Source organism: Telmatherina bonti, assembly GCF_933228915.1.
Source record: "Telmatherina bonti genome assembly, chromosome: 1".
NCBI lineage: Eukaryota > Metazoa > Chordata > Actinopteri > Atheriniformes > Telmatherinidae > Telmatherina > Telmatherina bonti.
The window spans coordinates 2,140,761-2,163,692 of NC_136619.1; the positions used below are offsets into that span (position 1 = coordinate 2,140,761).

General features: G+C 50.6%; 1 protein-coding gene across 1 annotated transcript in view; it reads right to left on the bottom strand.

Annotated features, from left to right (window-relative positions):
* Window positions 1-22,932, bottom strand: part of adamts17 (ADAM metallopeptidase with thrombospondin type 1 motif, 17) — a gene marked incomplete at its 5' end in the record, with an annotated part of 191,996 nt that overhangs the window by 6,662 nt on the left and 162,402 nt on the right. The window contains 6 exons of the mRNA XM_079243203.1: window positions 404-608; window positions 1,098-1,233; window positions 1,378-1,537; window positions 14,709-14,866; window positions 19,049-19,129; window positions 22,310-22,430. Coding sequence (XP_079099329.1) covers window positions 404-608; window positions 1,098-1,233; window positions 1,378-1,537; window positions 14,709-14,866; window positions 19,049-19,129; window positions 22,310-22,430 — 861 coding nt within the window. The remainder of the gene's footprint in view (window positions 1-403; window positions 609-1,097; window positions 1,234-1,377; window positions 1,538-14,708; window positions 14,867-19,048; window positions 19,130-22,309; window positions 22,431-22,932) is intronic.

The window sequence follows — 22,932 nt, forward strand, 5'->3', positions numbered from 1 at the left end:
AACTTCATTTCACCTGTTTTGATGGCTTGACATATGACTGTTAGACCTTTTCCTTCCCACTGTGTGGACTTGTATAGTCCTGGTTGAAATGTCTCCAGCTTTCCATGAGGAAACATCAGGATGGTGTGTATTTGGGCAGGTTTTAGATGGTGACAAGCAGCACAGGAAGGCCATAGTGATCGTGGCAATTTTGTCCTTTTTACTGGTTACCGGTTACTTCAAGCTGCAAAATACTTTTAAATTTATCATATCTTTTAAGATTCAACTTTGTTTTTGTCTTTAGAAGGTCAAGAGTAGACTAAGCCTGATCCTTCCTCCCTGTGGACACACATCAGACTCCTGCAGCCTGATCCTTCATAGAGATCATGCCATGAATGAGATGCATGTAGAGGTGATGGCGTACCTCGGACCACTCTGACGCCTTCCACTCTGCAACACATGGCGGGCCCTCACAGCCCTGCAGAGCAGCAGGTCTTCCTTCGGGACAGAACCGCGCTGAAGTGTGGACAGCCGATCCGTTCTGTAGGCTAGAAACACAGGACACCTCCCTCTGCTGAACGCCTTCACCACAGCTGGCAGAACAGGCCCCCCACTCACCTGCCACCCACCTGAGGACATACACATCAGTTCTTTCTATAAAAACTGTCGAAGGGGCAGAAAAACAGCTGCAGGTGATCATTTCTGTTCATGTTGTAAAAGCTGCAGAACATCTGAATCTCTTCACAAAATGTTTGGACTTCAGCTGACTGGGATCCACTGGAACCAGTACAGACAGGACTCCACCAGTGGGAGCTTTCAGCTGCTCGGACTCTGAACCCTGAATGGAAAACACTAGATAGTCCCGAGGCCACCGGGACGCAGCCGCCGGGAAGAGGCCACGGGACGCAGCCGCCGGGAAGAAGTCACGGGACGCAGCCGCCGGGACGCAGCCGCCGGGAAGAGGCCACGGGACGCAGCCGCCGGGAAGAAGTCACGGGACGCAGCCGCCGGGAAGAGGTCACGGGACGCAGCCGCCGGGAAGAGGTCACGGGACGCAGCCGCCGGGAAGAGGTCACGGGACGCAGAAGGAAGGCGGGACCAAGGTGTGCGGGTCTAACCTGTACCTGCAGGGCTGAGGGTTGCAGAGCTGGACTTTGGGCTGCAGCCGCTTGTCCGGGTCACAGTAGCTGTCATTCACTACCTCCATGCTTTCCTTTATTATCATCGTGCAGGACACCACCGTCCTCCTTTCACCTGCACAAATACGAACATTTACAAACCAAAAGTGGTTTAAACGGAATAAACATTTTTTTACTTCTACATTTCCTCTTCAACAAAATCCAGGAAGCTTCATGAAGTTCGGACGGTAAAATGTGACGAGAGGAAATAAGAACTGACCTTCTCCACACTGGACAGAACAATCCTGCCATCTGTTGTGTGTCCAGACGTAGAGACGCTCCGGTTCCGTTTGGTCTGGTCTGGTCTGGTCCTCGGACGTGTTCAGGGCCACCGTGTACTCGTAGTGGATCCCATAACTCTGGTCGTGGAACAGAAGCACCTGGAACGAGACAGAGAACATGAGTCGGACCTGGAGTGCAGAAGTCGGACCAAACTCACCTGATAGTTGACCTGAAAGCAGAAATATATCAGACGTTTATCTTCCGTTCTGCGTCAGCAAATAGTGGAGGAATGGAGTTCAAATGAAAACATGTTGAGGAAAGGTTCAGATGTCTTCCTCACCATCAGAAGAAAGATATTTAAGTATTTCTGACGGCTCCTCCGCCGTCTGACGGCTACAGGGTGGAGTAAAGGCCCTCCGCCGTCTGACGGCTACAGGGTGGAGTAAAGGTCCTCCGCCGTCTGACGGCTACAGGGTGGAGTAAAGGTCCTCCGCCGTCTGACGGCTACAGGGTGGAGTAAAGGCCCTCCGCCGTCTGACGGCTACAGGGTGGAGTAAAGGCCCTCCGCCGTCTGACCGCTACAGGGTGGAGTAAAGGCCCTCCGCCGTCTGACGGCTACAGGGTGGAGTAAAGGCCCTCCGCCGTCTGACGGCTACAGGGTGGAGTAAAGGCCCTCCGCCGTCTGACCGCTACAGGGTGGAGTAAAGGCCCTCCGCCGTCTGACGGCTACAGGGTGGAGTAAAGGCCCTCCGCCGTCTGACCGCTACAGGGTGGAGTAAAGGCCCTCCGCCGTCTGACGGCTACAGGGTGGAGTAAAGGTCCTCCGCCGTCTGACCGCTACAGGGTGGAGTAAAGGTCCTCCGCCGTCTGACGGCTACAGGGTGGAGTAAAGGTCCTCCGCCGTCTGACGGCTACAGGGTGGAGTAAAGGCCCTCCGCCGTCTGACGGCTACAGGGTGGAGTAAAGGTCCTCCGCCGTCTGACCGCTACAGGGTGGAGTAAAGGTCCTCCGCCGTCTGACGGCTACAGGGTGGAGTAAAGGTCCTCCGCCGTCTGACGGCTACAGGGTGGAGTAAAGGCCCTCCGCCGTCTGACGGCTACAGGGTGGAGTAAAGGTCCTCCGCCGTCTGACGGCTACAGGGTGGAGTAAAGGCCCTCCGCCGTCTGACGGCTACAGGGTGGAGTAAAGGCCCTCCGCCGTCTGACCGCTACAGGGTGGAGTAAAGGTCCTCCGCCGTCTGACCGCTACAGGGTGGAGTAAAGGTCCTCCGCCGTCTGACGGCTACAGGGTGGAGTAAAGGCCCTCCGCCGTCTGACGGCTACAGGGTGGAGTAAAGGTCCTCCGCCGTCTGACGGCTACAGGGTGGAGTAAAGGCCCTCCGCCGTCTGACGGCTACAGGGTGGAGTAAAGGCCCTCCGCCGTCTGACGGCTACAGGGTGGAGTAAAGGTCCTCCGCCGTCTGACGGCTACAGGGTGGAGTAAAGGCCCTCCGCCGTCTGACGGCTACAGGGTGGAGTAAAGGCCCTCCGCCGTCTGACGGCTACAGGGTGGAGTAAAGGCCCTCCGCCGTCTGACGGCTACAGGGTGGAGTAAAGGCCCTCCGCCGTCTGACGGCTACAGGGTGGAGTAAAGGCCCTCCGCCGTCTGACGGCTACAGGGTGGAGTAAAGGTCCTCCGCCGTCTGACGGCTACAGGGTGGAGTAAAGGCCCTCCGCCGTCTGACGGCTACGTGGTGGAGTAAAGGCCCTCCGCCGTCTGACGGCTACAGGGTGGAGTAAAGGCCCTCCGCCGTCTGACGGCTACAGGGTGGAGTAAAGGCCCTCCGCCGTCTGACGGCTACAGGGTGGAGTAAAGGCCCTCCGCCGTCTGACGGCTACAGGGTGGAGTAAAGGCCCTCCGCCGTCTGACGGCTACAGGGTGGAGTAAAGGCCCTCCGCCGTCTGACGGCTACAGGGTGGAGTAAAGGCCCTCCGCCGTCTGACGGCTACAGGGTGGAGTAAAGGCCCTCCGCCGTCTGACGGCTACAGGGTGGAGTAAAGGCCCTCCGCCGTCTGACGGCTACAGGGTGGAGTAAAGGCCCTCCGCCGTCTGACGGCTACAGGGTGGAGTAAAGGTCCTCCGCCGTCTGACGGCTACAGGGTGGAGTAAAGGCCCTCCGCCGTCTGACCGCTACAGGGTGGAGTAAAGGCCCTCCGCCGTCTGACGGCTACAGGGTGGAGTAAAGGTCCTCCGCCGTCTGACCGCTACAGGGTGGAGTAAAGGTCCTCCGCCGTCTGACGGCTACAGGGTGGAGTAAAGGCCCTCCGCCGTCTGACGGCTACAGGGTGGAGTAAAGGCCCTCCGCCGTCTGACGGCTACAGGGTGGAGTAAAGGCCCTCGGCCGTCTGACGGCTACAGGGTGGAGTAAAGGCCCTCCGCCGTCTGACGGCTACAGGGTGGAGTAAAGGCCCTCCGCCGTCTGACGGCTACAGGGTGGAGTAAAGGTCCTCCGCCGTCTGACCGCTACAGGGTGGAGTAAAGGTCCTCCGCCGTCTGACCGCTACAGGGTGGAGTAAAGGTCCTCCGCCGTCTGACGGCTACAGGGTGGCGTAAAGGCCCTCCGCCGTCTGACGGCTACAGGGTGGAGTAAAGGCCCTCCGCCGTCTGACGGCTACAGGGTGGAGTAAAGGCCCTCCGCCGTCTGACGGCTACAGGGTGGAGTAAAGGCCCTCCGCCGTCTGACGGCTACAGGGTGGAGTAAAGGCCCTCCGCCGTCTGACGGCTACAGGGTGGAGTAAAGGCCCTCCGCCGTCTGACGGCTACAGGGTGGAGTAAAGGCCCTCCGCCGTCTGACCGCTACAGGGTGGAGTAAAGGTCCTCCGCCGTCTGACGGCTACAGGGTGGAGTAAAGGTCCTCCGCCGTCTGACGGCTACAGGGTGGAGTAAAGGCCCTCCGCCGTCTGACCGCTACAGGGTGGAGTAAAGGCCCTCCGCCGTCTGACGGCTACAGGGTGGAGTAAAGGCCCTCCGCCGTCTGACCGCTACAGGGTGGAGTAAAGGTCCTCCGCCGTCTGACCGCTACAGGGTGGAGTAAAGGTCCTCCGCCGTCTGACGGCTACAGGGTGGAGTAAAGGCCCTCCGCCGTCTGACGGCTACAGGGTGGAGTAAAGGTCCTCCGCCGTCTGACGGCTACAGGGTGGAGTAAAGGCCCTCCGCCGTCTGATGGCTACAGGGTGGAGTAAAGGCCCTCCGCCGTCTGACGGCTACAGGGTGGAGTAAAGGCCCTCCGCCGTCTGACGGCTACAGGGTGGAGTAAAGGCCCTCCGCCGTCTGACGGCTACAGGGTGGAGTAAAGGCCCTCCGCCGTCTGACCACTACAGGGTGGAGTAAAGGTCCTCCGCCGTCTGACCGCTACAGGGTGGAGTAAAGGTCCTCCGCCGTCTGACGGCTACAGGGTGGCGTAAAGGCCCTCCGCCGTCTGACGGCTACAGGGTGGAGTAAAGGCCCTCCGCCGTCTGACGGCTACAGGGTGGAGTAAAGGCCCTCCGCCGTCTGACGGCTACAGGGTGGAGTAAAGGCCCTCCGCCGTCTGACGGCTACAGGGTGGAGTAAAGGCCCTCCGCCGTCTGACGGCTACAGGGTGGAGTAAAGGCCCTCCGCCGTCTGACGGCTACAGGGTGGAGTAAAGGCCCTCCGCCGTCTGACCGCTACAGGGTGGAGTAAAGGCCCTCCGCCGTCTGACCGCTACAGGGTGGAGTAAAGGCCCTCCGCCGTCTGACGGCTACAGGGTGGAGTAAAGGTCCTCCGCCGTCTGACCGCTACAGGGTGGAGTAAAGGTCCTCCGCCGTCTGACGGCTACAGGGTGGAGTAAAGGTCCTCCGCCGTCTGACGGCTACAGGGTGGAGTAAAGGTCCTCCGCCGTCTGACGGCTACAGGGTGGAGTAAAGGCCCTCCGCCGTCTGACCGCTACAGGGTGGAGTAAAGGTCCTCCGCCGTCTGACGGCTACAGGGTGGAGTAAAGGCCCTCCGCCGTCTGACCGCTACAGGGTGGAGTAAAGGCCCTCCGCCGTCTGACGGCTACAGGGTGGAGTAAAGGCCCTCCGCCGTCTGACGGCTACAGGGTGGAGTAAAGGTCCTCCGCCGTCTGACGGCTACAGGGTGGAGTAAAGGCCCTCCGCCGTCTGACGGCTACAGGGTGGAGTAAAGGCCCTCCGCCGTCTGACCGCTACAGGGTGGAGTAAAGGCCCTCCGCCGTCTGACGGCTACAGGGTGGAGTAAAGGTCCTCCGCCGTCTGACGGCTACAGGGTGGAGTAAAGGCCCTCCGCCGTCTGACGGCTACAGGGTGGAGTAAAGGCCCTCCGCCGTCTGACGGCTACAGGGTGGAGTAAAGGCCCTCCGCCGTCTGACGGCTACAGGGTGGAGTAAAGGCCCTCCGCCGTCTGACGGCTACAGGGTGGAGTAAAGGCCCTCCGCCGTCTGACCGCTACAGGGTGGAGTAAAGGTCCTCCGCCGTCTGACCGCTACAGGGTGGAGTAAAGGTCCTCCGCCGTCTGACGGCTACAGGGTGGCGTAAAGGCCCTCCGCCGTCTGACGGCTACAGGGTGGAGTAAAGGCCCTCCGCCGTCTGACGGCTACAGGGTGGAGTAAAGGCCCTCCGCCGTCTGACGGCTACAGGGTGGAGTAAAGGCCCTCCGCCGTCTGACGGCTACAGGGTGGAGTAAAGGCCCTCCGCCGTCTGACGGCTACAGGGTGGAGTAAAGGCCCTCCGCCGTCTGACCGCTACAGGGTGGAGTAAAGGCCCTCCGCCGTCTGACCGCTACAGGGTGGAGTAAAGGCCCTCCGCCGTCTGACGGCTACAGGGTGGAGTAAAGGTCCTCCGCCGTCTGACCGCTACAGGGTGGAGTAAAGGTCCTCCGCCGTCTGACGGCTACAGGGTGGAGTAAAGGCCCTCCGCCGTCTGACGGCTACAGGGTGGAGTAAAGGTCCTCCGCCGTCTGACGGCTACAGGGTGGAGTAAAGGTCCTCCGCCGTCTGACGGCTACAGGGTGGAGTAAAGGCCCTCCGCCGTCTGACCGCTACAGGGTGGAGTAAAGGTCCTCCGCCGTCTGACGGCTACAGGGTGGAGTAAAGGCCCTCCGCCGTCTGACCGCTACAGGGTGGAGTAAAGGCCCTCCGCCGTCTGACGGCTACAGGGTGGAGTAAAGGCCCTCCGCCGTCTGACGGCTACAGGGTGGAGTAAAGGTCCTCCGCCGTCTGACGGCTACAGGGTGGAGTAAAGGCCCTCCGCCGTCTGACCGCTACAGGGTGGAGTAAAGGCCCTCCGCCGTCTGACGGCTACAGGGTGGAGTAAAGGTACTCCGCCGTCTGACCGCTACAGGGTGGAGTAAAGGCCCTCCGCCGTCTGACGGCTACAGGGTGGAGTAAAGGTCCTCCGCCGTCTGACGGCTACAGGGTGGAGTAAAGGTCCTCCGCCGTCTGACGGCTACAGGGTGGAGTAAAGGCCCTCCGCCGTCTGACCGCTACAGGGTGGAGTAAAGGTCCTCCGCCGTCTGACGGCTACAGGGTGGAGTAAAGGCCCTCCGCCGTCTGACCGCTACAGGGTGGAGTAAAGGCCCTCCGCCGTCTGACGGCTACAGGGTGGAGTAAAGGCCCTCCGCCGTCTGACGGCTACAGGGTGGAGTAAAGGTCCTCCGCCGTCTGACGGCTACAGGGTGGAGTAAAGGCCCTCCGCCGTCTGACCGCTACAGGGTGGAGTAAAGGCCCTCCGCCGTCTGACGGCTACGTGGTGGAGTAAAGGTACTCCGCCGTCTGACCGCTACAGGGTGGAGTAAAGGCCCTCCGCCGTCTGACGGCTACAGGGTGGAGTAAAGGTCCTCCGCCGTCTGACGGCTACAGGGTGGAGTAAAGGCCCTCCGCCGTCTGACGGCTACAGGGTGGAGTAAAGGCCCTCCGCCGTCTGACGGCTACAGGGTGGAGTAAAGGCCCTCCGCCGTCTGACGGCTACAGGGTGGAGTAAAGGCCCTCCGCCGTCTGACGGCTACAGGGTGGAGTAAAGGCCCTCCGCCGTCTGACGGCTACAGGGTGGAGTAAAGGTCCTCCGCCGTCTGACGGCTACAGGGTGGAGTAAAGGTCCTCCGCCGTCTGACGGCTACAGGGTGGAGTAAAGGCCCTCCGCCGTCTGACCGCTACAGGGTGGAGTAAAGGCCCTCCGCCGTCTGACGGCTACAGGGTGGAGTAAAGGTCCTCCGCCGTCTGACGGCTACAGGGTGGAGTAAAGGTCCTCCGCCGTCTGACCGCTACAGGGTGGAGTAAAGGCCCTCCGCCGTCTGACGGCTACAGGGTGGAGTAAAGGTCCTCCGCCGTCTGACGGCTACAGGGTGGAGTAAAGGTCCTCCGCCGTCTGACGGCTACAGGGTGGAGTAAAGGCCGGGTTATACAGGATAGATAGAGTGGTCATCACACCTAGATATTTATTCCTCCACCCTACCCAGCATACATAGAGGCTCCGGGGCCGATGTCTGCTTCCTGAAGTCCATCACCAACTCTTCGGTCTTGTCCACGTTACGCAGCAGGTGATTCCCACCCGCCCACTCCACAAATCGTTCCACCGCCCTCCCGTACTCCTCCTCCTGTCCACCACTTATACAGCCAACTACTGCAGAGTCAGAAAGTTTCTGAGGATGACATGACTCTGAGTTGTAGACTGGAAGTCTGAGGTGTATAAGTGGAACAGGAATGGAGAGAGCATGATGCCTTGTGGGGCTCCACCATCACTCCCCACCACATCATACAGGATACCGCCATTGGCCGGTTTGTCCAGTAATCAGCCATTCAGGACCAGTATGATCCAGTGAGTTCACTGTACGGAGAGGAGGGAGAGTTAAGCTTGTTACATTCTCCACAAGAAGAAATAACTTTTTTCTTGTTCTCGAGGCGAGAAGTCACCCTGCCAAAGTCCTCAAAGGCCCACCGACTCCAGCAGACGTCACGCTGAATAAAAATGATAGACAGCAGTAAACGATCTATGTGTCGCCTTTGGTCAGCTGAAGAAGAGCAACAACAAAAACACACGCCACACAGCAGGCCCTAAAAACAACACAGTAGCAGCACGCTAATGGCAGCGTTTGCACTCTTTGAGCTGAAGGAGCTCCAGGCGGAAGGAGAGGAAGATCTGTTGTTGTTGCCGATTGCAGAGATGGGAAAAATGGGGTAAACGTAGATGATATGTTAGAGTGCTCAATACAACCAGGGTTGAGCAGGGTATGCACAGCTCGTGGTTCAACAGATGGACGACAAGAGACACTTCTCATATTTCAGAATGTCGACCAGTCGCTTTGATGAGCTTGTCTATCGGATCACGCTGTTCATTCAGCATGCTGACCTGTAGTCAGGAGAGATTAGCGGTCACACTCCGAATATTAGCCTCTGGGAGCTCACAGAGCAGCGTAGCTGCTAGCTAAATGTGGTTGGTAACTGTGTGCTCCACTGTCTCTGAGGTGTCCAAGGCGCTTCGGCTTCAGTGGCCTTCCATCACCAGCACAGATGGTTGATGTCACCCAGGACTTCTGGAGGCTGTGGAACTTTCCCAGTTGTGTTGGGGCTATCGATGGGAAACATCGAAGCTCCACCAAAAGCAGGAAGTGACTACTTTAATTATAAAGGTCACCACTCCACTGTTGTGATGGCAGCGTGTGATGCACGATGCTGGTTTACGATGGTGGCGTTGGGGCCTGAGGCAAGGAAAGTGATGGTGGAGACTTATTTGGGTCTGCACCCCAGGATGGGCATCTTCCTCTGCCACCACCAGCACTCCTCCCTGGCACGGTCATGACGCCATGTGTTTGTGGAAGATGCTGCGTTTCCTCTACATGTCAACCTCACTCGTCCCTATTCAGGTACGATGCTATATTGACTGTTTGAATCCGGCTGGAACATGTTGAGACAACTAAATATGTATGAAATAATGGATGTCATAACTTCATGTTTTTATTGTCCTATGTACAGATTGGAATCTCACAGTGAGAGTACTCGTCTTCATTCACCGCCACTCTCCTGCCAGACGTGTGACTGGAAAGACATTTGGCATCCTAGCAGCAAGATGGAGGATATTTGGGTGTCCACAGAGTGTATGCTGGACAAGGTTTGAGATATGGTCAAGACCTGCGTTGCTCTTCACGACTACCTCGCCTACAGAGATGCTGCTAATGCCCTAGCTGCAAGATACATCCTGGACACTTAGCAGACCCAACTGCTGCTTCTGGAGAGCTGCTGCATGGAGAATGGAGGAGACAGGAGGAAAGGAACAGCAACCTCCAGGATGCAGGAAAGTTATCTGGAGTCCGAGCATCAAGGGCCGCTCGCATCACAAGAAATTACTTTAGTGAGTTCCTCCAGACACCTCAAGGTCTTGTACCATGGCCAGAAGACATCATCACGTGGGGTCTCTACAGTAGCCGTCAATAATTATTTTCCAAAGTCAAAAAGACTCTGGGATTGTCATGTTATTTTTCTTCTTTTCTTTTCTTCTTTACAGAAGGAACCATATTCCATTATCTGGAATTTTTTGTGGTTTGCAAAGGGCAATCTGTACTTTTTAAAATGACCTCTTCATTGTTCCTGCTTTGGTCAGTATGTGGTGAGTCAAATCATGTCTTTGCACAGACTGAGGTTTATGGCATTCAATATATAAACACCGTTGAATGAAAAAGGACTTAATTTCAACTAAAAGGCATTATTTGTCTGTCAGGGTTTGTGGGGCTGTGGCGGCCCAAATGCAGGACATAAAGGCAGGAGGCAGACCACAAAATGCATGAACAAGATTTAGTCAAAGAAAATTTACAATGTCCAAACCCTTTTTTTTTTTTTTTTCAGAAAAACAGTTCACACAAAATATTGTAGGAATAGGTGGTGTATGTCAATCTGTAGCTGCTCTACAACTGAGTGTAGTTCATCTCTTGAAATATTTTGCTCTCAGTCTCATGCATGATGTTTTGAGGTTTCTATTTAAATTCTCTAAGGAGCTCTGGTGGCAGCGACCTCAGAAAGTCGGCCTCATGCCGGACATAGCTGCAAACATGGGTCCATCAGTTGAAGCATGGGTTCCTGTCTCTGCTGTCCAGCTTCCAATGCTGCTTCACGCTGTGATCTTCTGGTGTCTAGTGCAGCGAGTGCAGCCTGAAAAGCTGTTACGTTCCCTCGGTTTGGTTCTGGGGACTGTAGGAGATGCTGGAACGGTTGACAGAGGGGTGGGAACAGCAGATGATGGTCCTGGTGTTGTTGAGGATTGTGGCATGGGTGGGGCCGACAGCTCTCCGAGGCAGACAGGTCAAGAGGGTAGCTCAGCAAAGAAGGGGTGTGTGAGGGCCCCTCTTCAGCATCTGGTTCTCTGTCCTGGAAAATTTTCTTTGTTAATTATTTGCATAAGAAATTTTACAATCAGTACAACATTCAAGTTTATATAGCATGTTAAAAATCATTCCGAGTACATTTTACTCGAGTATATTAACACAAGCTATAGAATTTGTTTGCTCATTCAACCAAAAACAGGAAATGGGCTGGCAAACAATATAAAACTAGAAAAAACTCCAGAAAACCTCATGAGAATCCCTTCATAACTTTTTGATTTGAACACAAACAGATGATTGCCGGTAAAAACATGGCCTCCTTGGCTGAAGTAGATGCGTATAGGACAATAGCTGTGCTTACCTCTTGTGAAATAGTGATGTTGGTGGTTGTTGCACGGTGCTTTATGTGTGTGTCTAGCCGCTGCAAAGACAGTGCCAGGTACTAAAGGTTTTCCACCGGGGTCCCCATGCTTCCTCTGCTGAGTGCAGCGTTTAGCCTTCGCAAATTTGTTGCGTAGGTAGCGGCACTTACTACTGCAGACGCCCTCGTGGACAGACAAAGTTTTGGCTATTTCTCTCCATGACTTGCTGGCCATGAGCGAAGTTTTGGATGTTTTTAAGGAAGTGTTGTAAAGATTCTCACACTGCCTCAGCCAGGTGTTGTTCAAAGCTATCCATTGTTTATCTCCTCGCGTGGTTGTTAGGAAATGACGATGATAGGCTACCTCTGTCTAAATCAGTGTTTCTCAGTTCAGGCCATCCTATCCTGCATGTTTTATAGGCAACCCTACTTTAACACACCTGAATAAAACAAAAGCTCATTAACAGGCAGCAAAGAACTTGACGAGGAAGTTCAATAATCTGACTAAGGCGCTTTGAAGGAGGATCATGTCTAAAACAGGCAGGGCAAGGGGGCCTGAGCACCGGGATTGAGAAACACTGGTCTAAATAAAGGATATGTTGACTTCCTGCTTTTTCTGGTACCACCTCCTTCAAGTTTCTGACTAATCACAAAACACCTTTCAGAGCCCCTCAAGAAAAACCTTCTGCCAGCACGTTGTGTCCAGAACACATCATTTTCTTCTCGGGGCCTCAAGAACAAGAAAAAAGTTCTTACTTCTCGTGGAGGATGGAACAAGCTTTTGTCAAGAAGGGGGTCGGTATAGGATGGCCGGGGGAGGGGTAGAGGAGACTGGGGCAGTCTGAGGGTAAACCCGTTGAAGAAGGTGTTGAAGTCATTAACTTTCTCCCTGTTCCCATCAGACAGTCTGCCTCTACCCCCACATCCAGTCATCTCCTTCTTTCCTCTTCACACCTCTCTCATGTTGTTCTTCTGAAGTTTGGCCGCCATCTTCCTTATGTAGGAATCTTTACACTCCCTTAACTTGTCCCTCAGTTGGTGCTGCACCCTCCTCAGATCCTCCCTGTCTCCAGACCCCAAGACTCTCTTCTTCTTGAGGAGAGTCTTCAGGTCGATGGTGATCCACGGCTTGTTGTTGGGGAAACATCTGATAGTCCTGGAGGGCATGACAGTGTCCTCACAGAATTTAATTCTGTCATACCATTGATGTCCTCCCCATGTGGCTGGCAGAGTGCATCCCAATCTGTGCAGTCAAAGCAGTCCTGCAGGGCCTCCTCGGCCTCCAGAGTCCACCGCCTCACTCTCCCTGTTGGCAAAGGTTGCTGGCAGACAATAAGGAATACCTTGGTATGAGCAGAACAAGGTTGTGATCTGACCTGCCAGTGGGGGGATGGCAGAAGCACTGTATGCTCCATGTGCATTTGCATATAATAGGTCCAAAGTTTTATTGACCCGAGTGGAGCAGTCTACATACTGCGTGATGTCGGCCAGTGTTCTGTCCATGCTGACATGATGTAGGTCCCCTGTGATTAGCATGAAGGCATTTGGCTGCTGCGTCTGCAGACGGTGATGACGTCATCGGCAACAGCCAGCAGTTCCACATTTGGGCTGCAGAATCATTCCTTGACTCTGATATGACTAGGAATGCACCACCGCATACTCACATAAAGAATAATCCCGCCTCCCTTCTCATTACCGCCGTCTGTCACGTCTATGTTAGTCCGCATTGTCACAAAGCCGGGTGCAGCAACGTTGTAGTCCAGAATGTGATGGTGCAGCCACAACTGTAAAACTCAGTGAGCTGCACTCACAGAACTCCTTCTGTGTGTTGATCAGCACCACCAGCTTGTCCGTTTTGTCCAGAAAGCGTACTTTCCCCATAATTTTGGCAGGAACTGCAGGCTTGTGCCTCCACTTCTTTGCCTTCACCTTGACTCCAGCCCTACATCCCCGTCGCCTCCACCATAGCTCCCTCATGTCGTGCCTGTCCCCAAGCAGCTCTACAGGTCTATGCAGCGCTAACAGCTGGTCTTGGGAGTAAACAATGGGCCTGCCGCTGTGAGCGCTACTCTCAATTACAGGCAGTAACAAGGCTAACAGTAAAAGTGATAAAAAGAACTTGGTGCAAATAAAAAAGATTATTTGGCAGTTGCAAAGAGTAATAGAAAAAGGCAAAAAGGCAGAAGAAACTACTAAAATAAATACTAAAATAACACGAAAAACACCGTCAGACCTGGAACTGCTGCAAGAGGTGTCCGATCTCAAGGACAGCACCAAGTTTGTGACAGTTTGTTACAGCTAATGCTAACCATTACTGGTTTAATGAGGTAGCCATTTACAGAATTAGCCTTAATAAGTTCTTCAAAACATCCTGTTAGACGTTACAGCACAATACACAGTGCTTCACTGCTGCTGAGACCCTGCCCGATGGAATAAATGAAGTTTAATCTAATCTACTGGGAGAAATTTTGTTGTGCCGGGATGCCGGTTCAGTGACAATGCTTCATTCATTCTAATCTAACTGGACTGGAAACTGGGGCCTGGACAGTCTGAGCTTTAGGTTTTGTAAAGTTTCCTTGAGCATGATGGTGTTAATCAATGACTTTCTAACCCTTCACCTGACCTCATCCAGCAGCTCCTGGCAGCCACTGGCCCTGCTTCTGGCTGCAGCCTTTACTTGTAGAAGTTGTACTTGAACATTTTTAAGGCCGCATTCCCATCAAGACAGTCCACTAGACTTGGCCCGATTGGAGCCTGGGCTCAGCTGTAGGGGAGTGTATCCACTGGGACCCAGACCGTGTTCACGCTGCACTTTGGTCAAACCAGCCAAACCATTAGAATAATATCTCCCCATTCCCACCAGAGGTGGCGCTGCACTAGTATTTAGCAGAAGAGAGGACCAGACCGGCGTGAAGAAGAAAACTCTGTTTCCTCCACCTGCCAGTTAAACATGGAGACCAAACTATGGCTGTTTTGGGTTTTTATTGTGTCTTATGCAAGTATCCTGCAGAAATCCACTGCAACAATGGATGCAGTATGAACACCAGACGACGCAGAGGAGCCTTAACGCCATCGCTATGGATTTACCCACAATGCAACGCTATGCTACATGCAGTATGGGACTTGGTTTGTAGTCCGCTTCCTGGATTTGGTCCGCTTGAAACGGACCGAGACCTGCGTTTGTAGGCGGACCGAGACCGCTTCCGTGCAAACAGACTTAGATTCGGATCAGAAAGGCTGAGGTGAATGTGCCTTAAATGTAGCACACCCAAATATCTGAAAGTGTATCTTATGTGAGTAATGAATTATCTTTGTTTATTTTCTTTACTCACTTTATTCTACTCAGGGTCATGGGAGGTTGGTGCCTTTCCCACCATGAGAGTTGGAGTAAACCCTGGACAAGACAAGAAACTGGTCCATCAGAGGGCTACAAAGTTGACAGTCTTCCATGATTGCTATAAAATGAAAGCTGAACTGTGATAACAGCAGACATGACCTGCTGCTGTATCTCACTGGTTCTGTAAAAAGTGGAATTACTGTCCCTATGACTCATTATGGAAATAGACAGTGTGCTAAAGATTAGAAGTTATAATTTGCCTACTGTTAGCATTACTTAGCAACCTTCTGCTACTTATTCTGTTTACCATCAGATGTAAGGGGGACTTGGTGGGTCCTTTGGCAGACATCTTCTCCCACAGTCCCCTTCTAACATAGCGAACGGTGGTCCCCGCCAACTCAAACTCTCCTGGAAGTTCAATCTTCCAGTCGCTGTTGATGGACCGCTTGCTGGAGTCCTTAAGGGCTGCAAGGAAATCATAAGAAGAAGCTGCTGATTTCACCCATAGATCAATAAATCAACATCATATGATACCATTACAGTATAAGTAGGGATGTAACAATGCATCCATCTACACTGATCATGTGGTCAATGAGACAATGACCTTGATCCAAAATGCACAGTTTAAAAATCTATACAACAACCATTTATCAAACCCAGTTTTACAGTGATGCTATACTTGAGATCTGCTGGCACTTAGTGTTCCGTTTTCACTTGTCTGTCATGAGAACAAAGTCATTTAAAATAATTCATTGCAATATCTGAGCTCAGCAGTTTGGGTGATTGTGATTATGATATGATGGAAATGTCTGAGTTCAATTACCTGCGATATTGTTTCACATCAAACGGCAGTGTGGTGGATATTTCATATGGTGTCTCACTGAATGTGATATTTCATGTTATATGTTTTACCATATATGTTACTCATTATAGACATGTTATTCCTTATGCATTAGTTCACTATGGTGAAAGATTCTCTCTGAGTGCATTTCTAAGCTGAGGTCGGGCCGACTTTGTATTAGGGCCTTTCGACCTGAGCTGGTTTGGAGCCAGAGCCAGACGTAGCACCGGTTCTTTGGCTTTCGACTGCCTAAGCAACGGCTCCTGGTTCTCAAAACCGGTTCTATCCTGGCACCAAGTCTTTGCTGGGCCAGAGTTGAGAACTGCTTCACGTTGTGTGTGTCAGCCGCTGGGGGCAGGGTTACCGGGCAAAATATGAGCAACAGCCAATGAAGTCCTGCACAATGACTGATTTATTTGAGTCAGGTACACTCTCAAAAATAGAGGTACAAGATAAGGACATTTCTGTACCTATAGGTACATTTTAAAGAAATGTTCTCTCAAAAGTACAATACTGGTCTTTAAGAGACCAGAAGCACACCTTCAGAGTAGGAAAAAGGGTTCAAAGTGACATAAAGTACAAATTTGTACGATTTTAATCATAAGGGTACCTGCAGCATTGAAAAATGTTTGTCGTGACAAAAACTATTGTTAGAAGCAGTGCTTTAAGTGGGCTGGTATGCAGCGGTACACAGTACCGGCACCTTTAAATTCTATCCTTTTTCGTACCGGGACTATTTTTTACAGCGTATAGTGCACACTGGGACTTTTACCAGCTTTTCTTCAGCAATCAGTATACTCCCCTACGACTTCACCACATATTACAACTGATATTTGATGAGTTTATTTTTAAAAAATTTAAAAAGTCGCCTCAAAAGAAATGTATTGTTAAGACCGGTTTAGAAGCACAACACTTGCTGTAGCCCACAATGTCAGTGTTTTGAGTTTTTGAAGATTATTTCTAGATTGAAGATAAGATAATATTGCTAAGTGGCATGGACCAGGTCTGATGCTGTGAAAAACATAAAAAACATAACTTGATAAGGTGAGGTTGAACTTGATAAGGTACAAAAATAGACTAGAACTGAAGGGTACAGAAATGTCTCTCAAAAGAGTACACCCCCAGTGACAAGCATTTGTACCTTTTTAAGTACAAGCTGGTACCTCTATTTCTGAGTGTGTATGTTGGAGCAGGGATACATGGAAAACCTGCAGGACAGCAGCCCTCAAGGACCGAAGCTCGACACTCCTGCTTTAAATGATCTTATATTGTGGAGATTAGATCAGTTCATCAAACATCAGAAATAATTTAATGGAGAAAGAGTTACTTTTCTTAACCAGGAAAACTGACTCGAAGAGTGTCAAGGCCAAGACAGCCACACAAAGAGCAGAAGGAATAACTATTACAACCACACTAAACACATACATGATATTTAGAACAAAAACTCATAAAACATGAAGTAAAACCAATCAAAGCTAAACAGTACCAAGAGATCCGAAACTACACTCTAATTTACCAAAAATTGAACATATCTTTAAAATTGTGTAGCAGTATCAGGTCTCAGTCCTTAGTTCAAGGTCCTTTCTCAGGTTATTTTCCAGGTCCAGGGACTGAGGACTGACCAGTGGTTCTGGTCCAGCAGGACCAGGACTGACCAGTGGTTCTGGTCCAGCAGGACCAGGACTGACCAGTGGATCTGGTCCAGCAGGACCAGGACTGACCAGTGGTTCTGGTCCAGCAGGACCAGGACTGACCAGTGGATCTGGTCCAGCAGGACTGAGGACTGACCAGTGGATCTGGTGTTAGGGAACCAGTAGCAGACAGGAGACCAGTTCCAGTGGAGTGAAGCCAGACTGATGTGGATCTAACTGGTTTCTATCATGGAGGAACTGGGAGACAGAAGACGACCCGCTCCAGTAGTGTGGACATGAACGGCACCGGTGGGACCAGCCGGTAGTTTCCAACCTGGACTGGGTTGAGTGTGGGTTTCTTCAGCAGCGGGGTGACCCGAGCTTGCTGGAAGACAGAGGGAAAGACAGCGGATTCCAGAGACTTGCAGGTTGATCCAGGTTGGCTTTGGATTCGTTCGAATTTGCTCTGTTTTGCAGCCCCTAGTGGATAAGGGGGGAACTGCAGTTTTATGCACTTTGGATAGGCTTCACTTTTAACCGCCGGAGTTTGCTGTTTGGTGATGTCACAAAACTTTCCATCATGAGAGGCATTGTTGATTTTTTTTCTCTGCCTCGCCTGCTTCATTAATCAAGTCTTCCAGACTTGTCACAGTCATGTGCACGACAGGTGAGATGGAGGAGATGTTAACGTCTTCTATCTGGAAGGTGAGGTTCATGCGGTTCACCAAAACGTCTGTCACTTTGTGAGTCAGAGCGGGGAACGTGTATGTTTGAAGCTGATGCCCTTGGCTGCCAGGCAGTTTTTCCCATCCTCATCCTTCCCCAGCTCTGAAACCAGGGCAGCCCAGTTGGCACGTACGCCCCTAACTGCCCTCTCCAGCGACAGCCAGCGTGTTGCCGATGGTTGTTTTAGGCTAAGTAGGTGGTGTTCACCCATTTCTTTCTGAAGTTCAGTTAGTCTGTACGTTTTTGTCGGGGAATTCTTGTAGTGTGTGTATATGTCATTAACAGGTGGGACATATGCCTGACGCACAGCGGTCGAGGCGTCACGGGCAGCAAGCGCTGTCCTGTGCACACCACAGTGAATGTTTACTAGGAATGGACCGTTATTCAAGCGCAAAAGCTGCGCAACACCGGCCTTTTGACCCACCATCACTTCCAAGTCCAACAACCGGAGCCGTAGCGATCCCACAACTTAGCAGCACATCTTTTATTTTTGCTGTCATGCATTCAGCCGTGCCAGAGGGTTTCAGGCTCCCCTTCCTGTTGAAGGGTCAGGTATGTGATCAGCATTTTCTCCACTGATATTTGTGGTTTCATCAAATATGATTCCAACATATCAGCTGTTGGCGATGCGCTCATCAGTGGCGCTGCTTATGGTCTTTGCTAAAGCCTCTTCCATTTGACCGACTGCGTCATGGTGGCTGTATGTGTGTGCACCATCAAGGTTTGGACAGCCGGCAGACTGTAAGAGGTTTTCCAGGTTGGGATCCAGGTGGCTCTGTGTTTTAGCCATATGCAGTACAACTTGAAGTTGTGGTTTTAATGCCTCGTTGCAGGCAACTCGTGATTTCTCCACATGCTTAATCACAGCATCACTCTGCTTCAGCAACCTTGAGGCCTCGATGTGGCTGGGACTGTTTTGGTTAATGCTGATTTCTGCATGTTCATGCATTCTCAGACAAATCTGTTACTCTTATTGGCTTTCGTGTCACAGAACATTTTTCTATTGTCCCTCCTCAGCTAGGTGAACTCCTGCTCCTACTGAACTCTGTTCCTCCTGACCTCTTTGCTGCTGCTTGATCGCTCAGTTGTTGTGGAGAGCTGATTAGTTGTTTGTCTTTCAGCTTCCATTTCATCAGTCCAACTTTTTTCACCTTTCATGAACACCATCACCATTATTAATTGGTTTTTTGAAGAAGCTTTGGACACTCAGTTGCCGTGACATTTTTCAGAGTAAAGCTAACGACTTCATGCATCAATTGACAATAAGTTATTAATCTGCTCACTCACTACCTAGTGGTCAGGAGTGTGAATTTCAATCTGTCAAAATGACCGATGGCTCTCAGTTTTTCCATCACCGTTTTTTAAAAACGGTCAACAACGGAAAATATTTGGTTAATGCCACCTCTGCACAGGACACAAATCCATTTCACTGTATACAAATATAATTACCCAGAAAACTCTGCAAAGGTTCGTCCTCCATAACTTTTATCCTCCAAGCTCCTGCAGGGATAACCACAGCCTCAATGTAGCCTGGCAGAGACAGAAGGAAAAGATACGATATCACTGACATGGTCAAGAGGATGGCTGGACTGGTGACCTTTATGCATTCCACAGCCAAAGTCAGTTATGGTATGCTTACATGTTTACATGTGTGACATTCCTTCTGTCAGGTTCTGTTTCTGATCAGACCTGTACTGTTCCAGGAAACATTCTGATCATGATGCACAAACCTACCAGCTCTGTTCTGGGCCAGCATGTCCTCTACCAGATGTAACTTTTCCCTTTAAAACAAGCTGTACTGGGTAAAGCGAACAATGTGATGCAAACAGAAGTAAAGTGTGGCCAGTGGAGTAGCAAGCGTTTCATATGTTTGTCCAGACTCTTCACATCTGATGAAAAACACGTCAGTAATAAAACCATCATTATCTTTTCACATTGTCAAGTTATGCTCAAAAAAATAATTTAGCTAGTTTTTTTACATAATGCTTTGATATGCGTAAGTTTGAGGGAAAATGAAAAAATCTGGTCAAATAGGTTTTGAATAATTTGCTTTGTAAACCCCAAAAAATTCTTTGTAGACAAAAATAAAAGCCTGATGGGGCCATATTCCAGGAACCTGACAGCTTTATAAGTGATTTTGCACCTTTCCGTTTTTCGTTAGATGCCAAAATGCAATGACCTTCACCATAGTGCCACCTAGTGGCTGCTAGGTGTGATTTCTCATCTTTCTAGGTATTGTCCAAGCCTTGTTAATGACATCATCTGTGCACATACAGTTAAAGCTTGCCAAGGACTTACGGCTAAAGAAAAAAAGATGAAAAAACAAAATAAAAATAAAAAAGAAACTAACAAAAAAACAAAAGAAAAACAAAAACAAAATGATTCCACCACACTGAAGAGCTGACCTCTCTAGAAGCTGAGTAAGGGCCGTTCCAATTACCGGGGAATCACACTCCTCAGCCACCCTGGTAAGGTCTATTCAGGGGTCCTGGAGAGGAGGGTCCGCCGGATAGTCGAATCCCGGATTGAGGAGGAGCAGTGTGGTTTTCGTCCTGGTCGTGGAACAGTGGACCAGCTCTATACCCTCTTTGGGGTCCTGGAGGGGGCATGGGAGTTTGCCCAACCAGTCTACATGTGCTTTGTGGACCTGGAGAAGGCATTCGACCGTGTCCCCCGGGGGCTCCTGTGGGGGGTACTCCGGGAGTATGGGGTACCGGACCCCCTTGTACGAGCTGTCCGGTCCCTGTACAACAGGTGTCAGAGCTTGGTCCACATTGCTGGTAGTAAGTTGGATTTGTTTCCGGTGAGGGTTGGACTCCACCAAGGCTGCCCTTTATCACCGATTCTGTTCGGTTGCAAAGTTTCATTCCTCTTATTTGCAGTAGCATCAAACCCCTTGCAGTGCTTCTCTGTTCCTCTCCGGTATTTGTGGCATCATAAGAGGTGGAAAAGAACACAAGCTGTCACTATATGCAGATAACCTGCTTTTGTGTCTAACTCACCCTAAGATTACTCTGTATATTCTATGTTCTCTCAGAATTGGACTACTTTGCTGACCTTCATGGATTTAGGATTAATGTCTCTACGAGTGAGCTTTTTCCTATCAATCTCACTTCAGAGCCAAATCCACCCTGGATAGATCCAGTTTACCCATTTTGTTGGGTGGTAGGATCAACCTAATTAAAATGAACACTTTACCCAAACTTTTTTTATTTTTATTCCTGCAAACTGTTCCTATATTTATTTAAAAAAAAGAAAAAAAAAAAAAAGAAAAAAAAAAGCCTTCTTCTTGCAGTTGGGAAAAAAGTCTCTGATTTAATCTGGAACATGCGCCCACCCCAGAGGAAATTTTACACATGGGGGGGGGGGGGGGGGGGGGGGCTGTAGATATGCCGACTGTATACCTTACTGTACACCGACTGTTTGGTCACCAAAATCCTGTCCTTTGTATCCTGTTTCCACTGCACACAAAGTCCAGTGTCTTTATGGAAAGGGAGGCAGATCAGTTTGCTGTTATACCGACTGGAAGCCTTACAAAGTGGCACAAGCTTTTCTTAAGTTTAAAAGTAATTCTGACAGTATATTTGGTCTTATTTCGCTGTTGATATTTTATCTTGTTAGATTGCGATGTGTGTCATCATAGATAATCTCTGCACGTATGTGCGTAACGGTTGTTGTTACACGGCTGTGAATGGAAAGAGCGGATGCTCTTCCCTCCAATCGATCAGTGGTCAAGAAGAGGAGTGCCACGCAGCAAATGTGTCTCGTCGTGTTTTTATGTGTGAGCAATGTTGGCGCCCACTGAGAATTCAGAAGAGGGGTCCCGGATCCAAAGGGGAATATCCGCCACAGGTTGGTTGTGAAGTGACTGGGGGAGCAAGTAAACTGGAAACTACTTTGCTGATATCTGGCAAAAACCAGAAGTTCGTCACAAGGTTTGTGCAGAGCCGATTTAGTAATTTACAGATTTGTGTCTTGCAGGGACTTGCAGTTCATTTGAACATCTTAAAGACAAATATAACCTGCCAAACACAGATTTATTTAGATTTCTACAGGTCTGTGTTGGATCCGCAGCCAAACAGGTACTTTTTCTGTGATACCTGAGCAGCAGTCCATGGAATGTCTATTTCCAACAAAGTTTTTGGATCATACTTTACCTGGCATGTTGGTACGTTATTTTATTTTTTTTCCCCTTTGTGAATTGTGAAAAACTAATAAACAAAATGTGAAAAAACTATGTGACCTCTGCTAAGCCTTGATCATTTTTCTTTGTGATCGAATTAGTTTAATGCAATATCATCCCTATCTCCCCATAGTAAAGAATCCTTCTCCATTATTCCATTTCTGAGGTCTCCTGAAAAATTTGAGTTATGCTGCGAACAGACAGACAGACTGACACACCAATACCTTGGCGAAGGTAATAATGGGAAGGATAATCCCTAGTTTGGGCAGGGTCTTATAGTAGCAAATAGAACTTACCAAGTTAGAGATTTACTTAGAAACAAGTCATCTGTGTCGACATGCTAGTTGTTCTAAACAATGCTCTGTGTCATGGATTCCCAAGCCCTGGTGTGTGTGTGTGTGTGTGTGTGTGTGTGTGTGTGTGTGTGTGTGTGTGTGTGTGTGTGTGTGTGTGTGTGTGTGTGTGTGTGTCATACATGTTGACTAAATAAAGACAGCTCAGCAGAGAGACATCCGTGCATTACTCACCCATGCCCTTGGTATGGTTGAAGTCTCCTCTTACTATTTTACAGGAGTCTCCCCGTCCGTTACAAACCCCGCAGGAGTCTTCCCTGGCGGAGGAGCCGATGACCCCATCACAACCGATTTTCTGTACACAACATAGAAATGGCAGGCTGAAAAGCTGCCTAGATGCTGCACACTAACATCTGCTTGTCTTTTGATGTGTAAACGGGACAAACTAAAAAAAAAAAAGTGATGTCTGAAGAAAAAGATCTGGTGCAGGACTTCCAGGAAAGTAAAACAAGAAGCAGAACTGAGAGCCATTGTTACACCCACAGAAGATGTTCAAACTTTAAGAAACTGTCGGGAGTTTTTGTACATCAGTCTGGGCTGCTGGGAATCGACACACCCAGGACCCCATCCTCACCTGCCACCCTTCTCATATTACACCTGACCTCCAAATCCCTTCCTGTTGGTGGTGATTCCATTTGGACGGGGCATCTTGCAGCTTTTCCAGGCTGATAGAGCATCAGGGACTAAGGCTTGACCACCAAACATTCACCAGCAACATGTGTCCGTGTCCTCCGAGCAACTTTTAGCTGATACCACTGACATGACCCAGAGCAAGGTCCAGAGGAGTGTTGGACAGA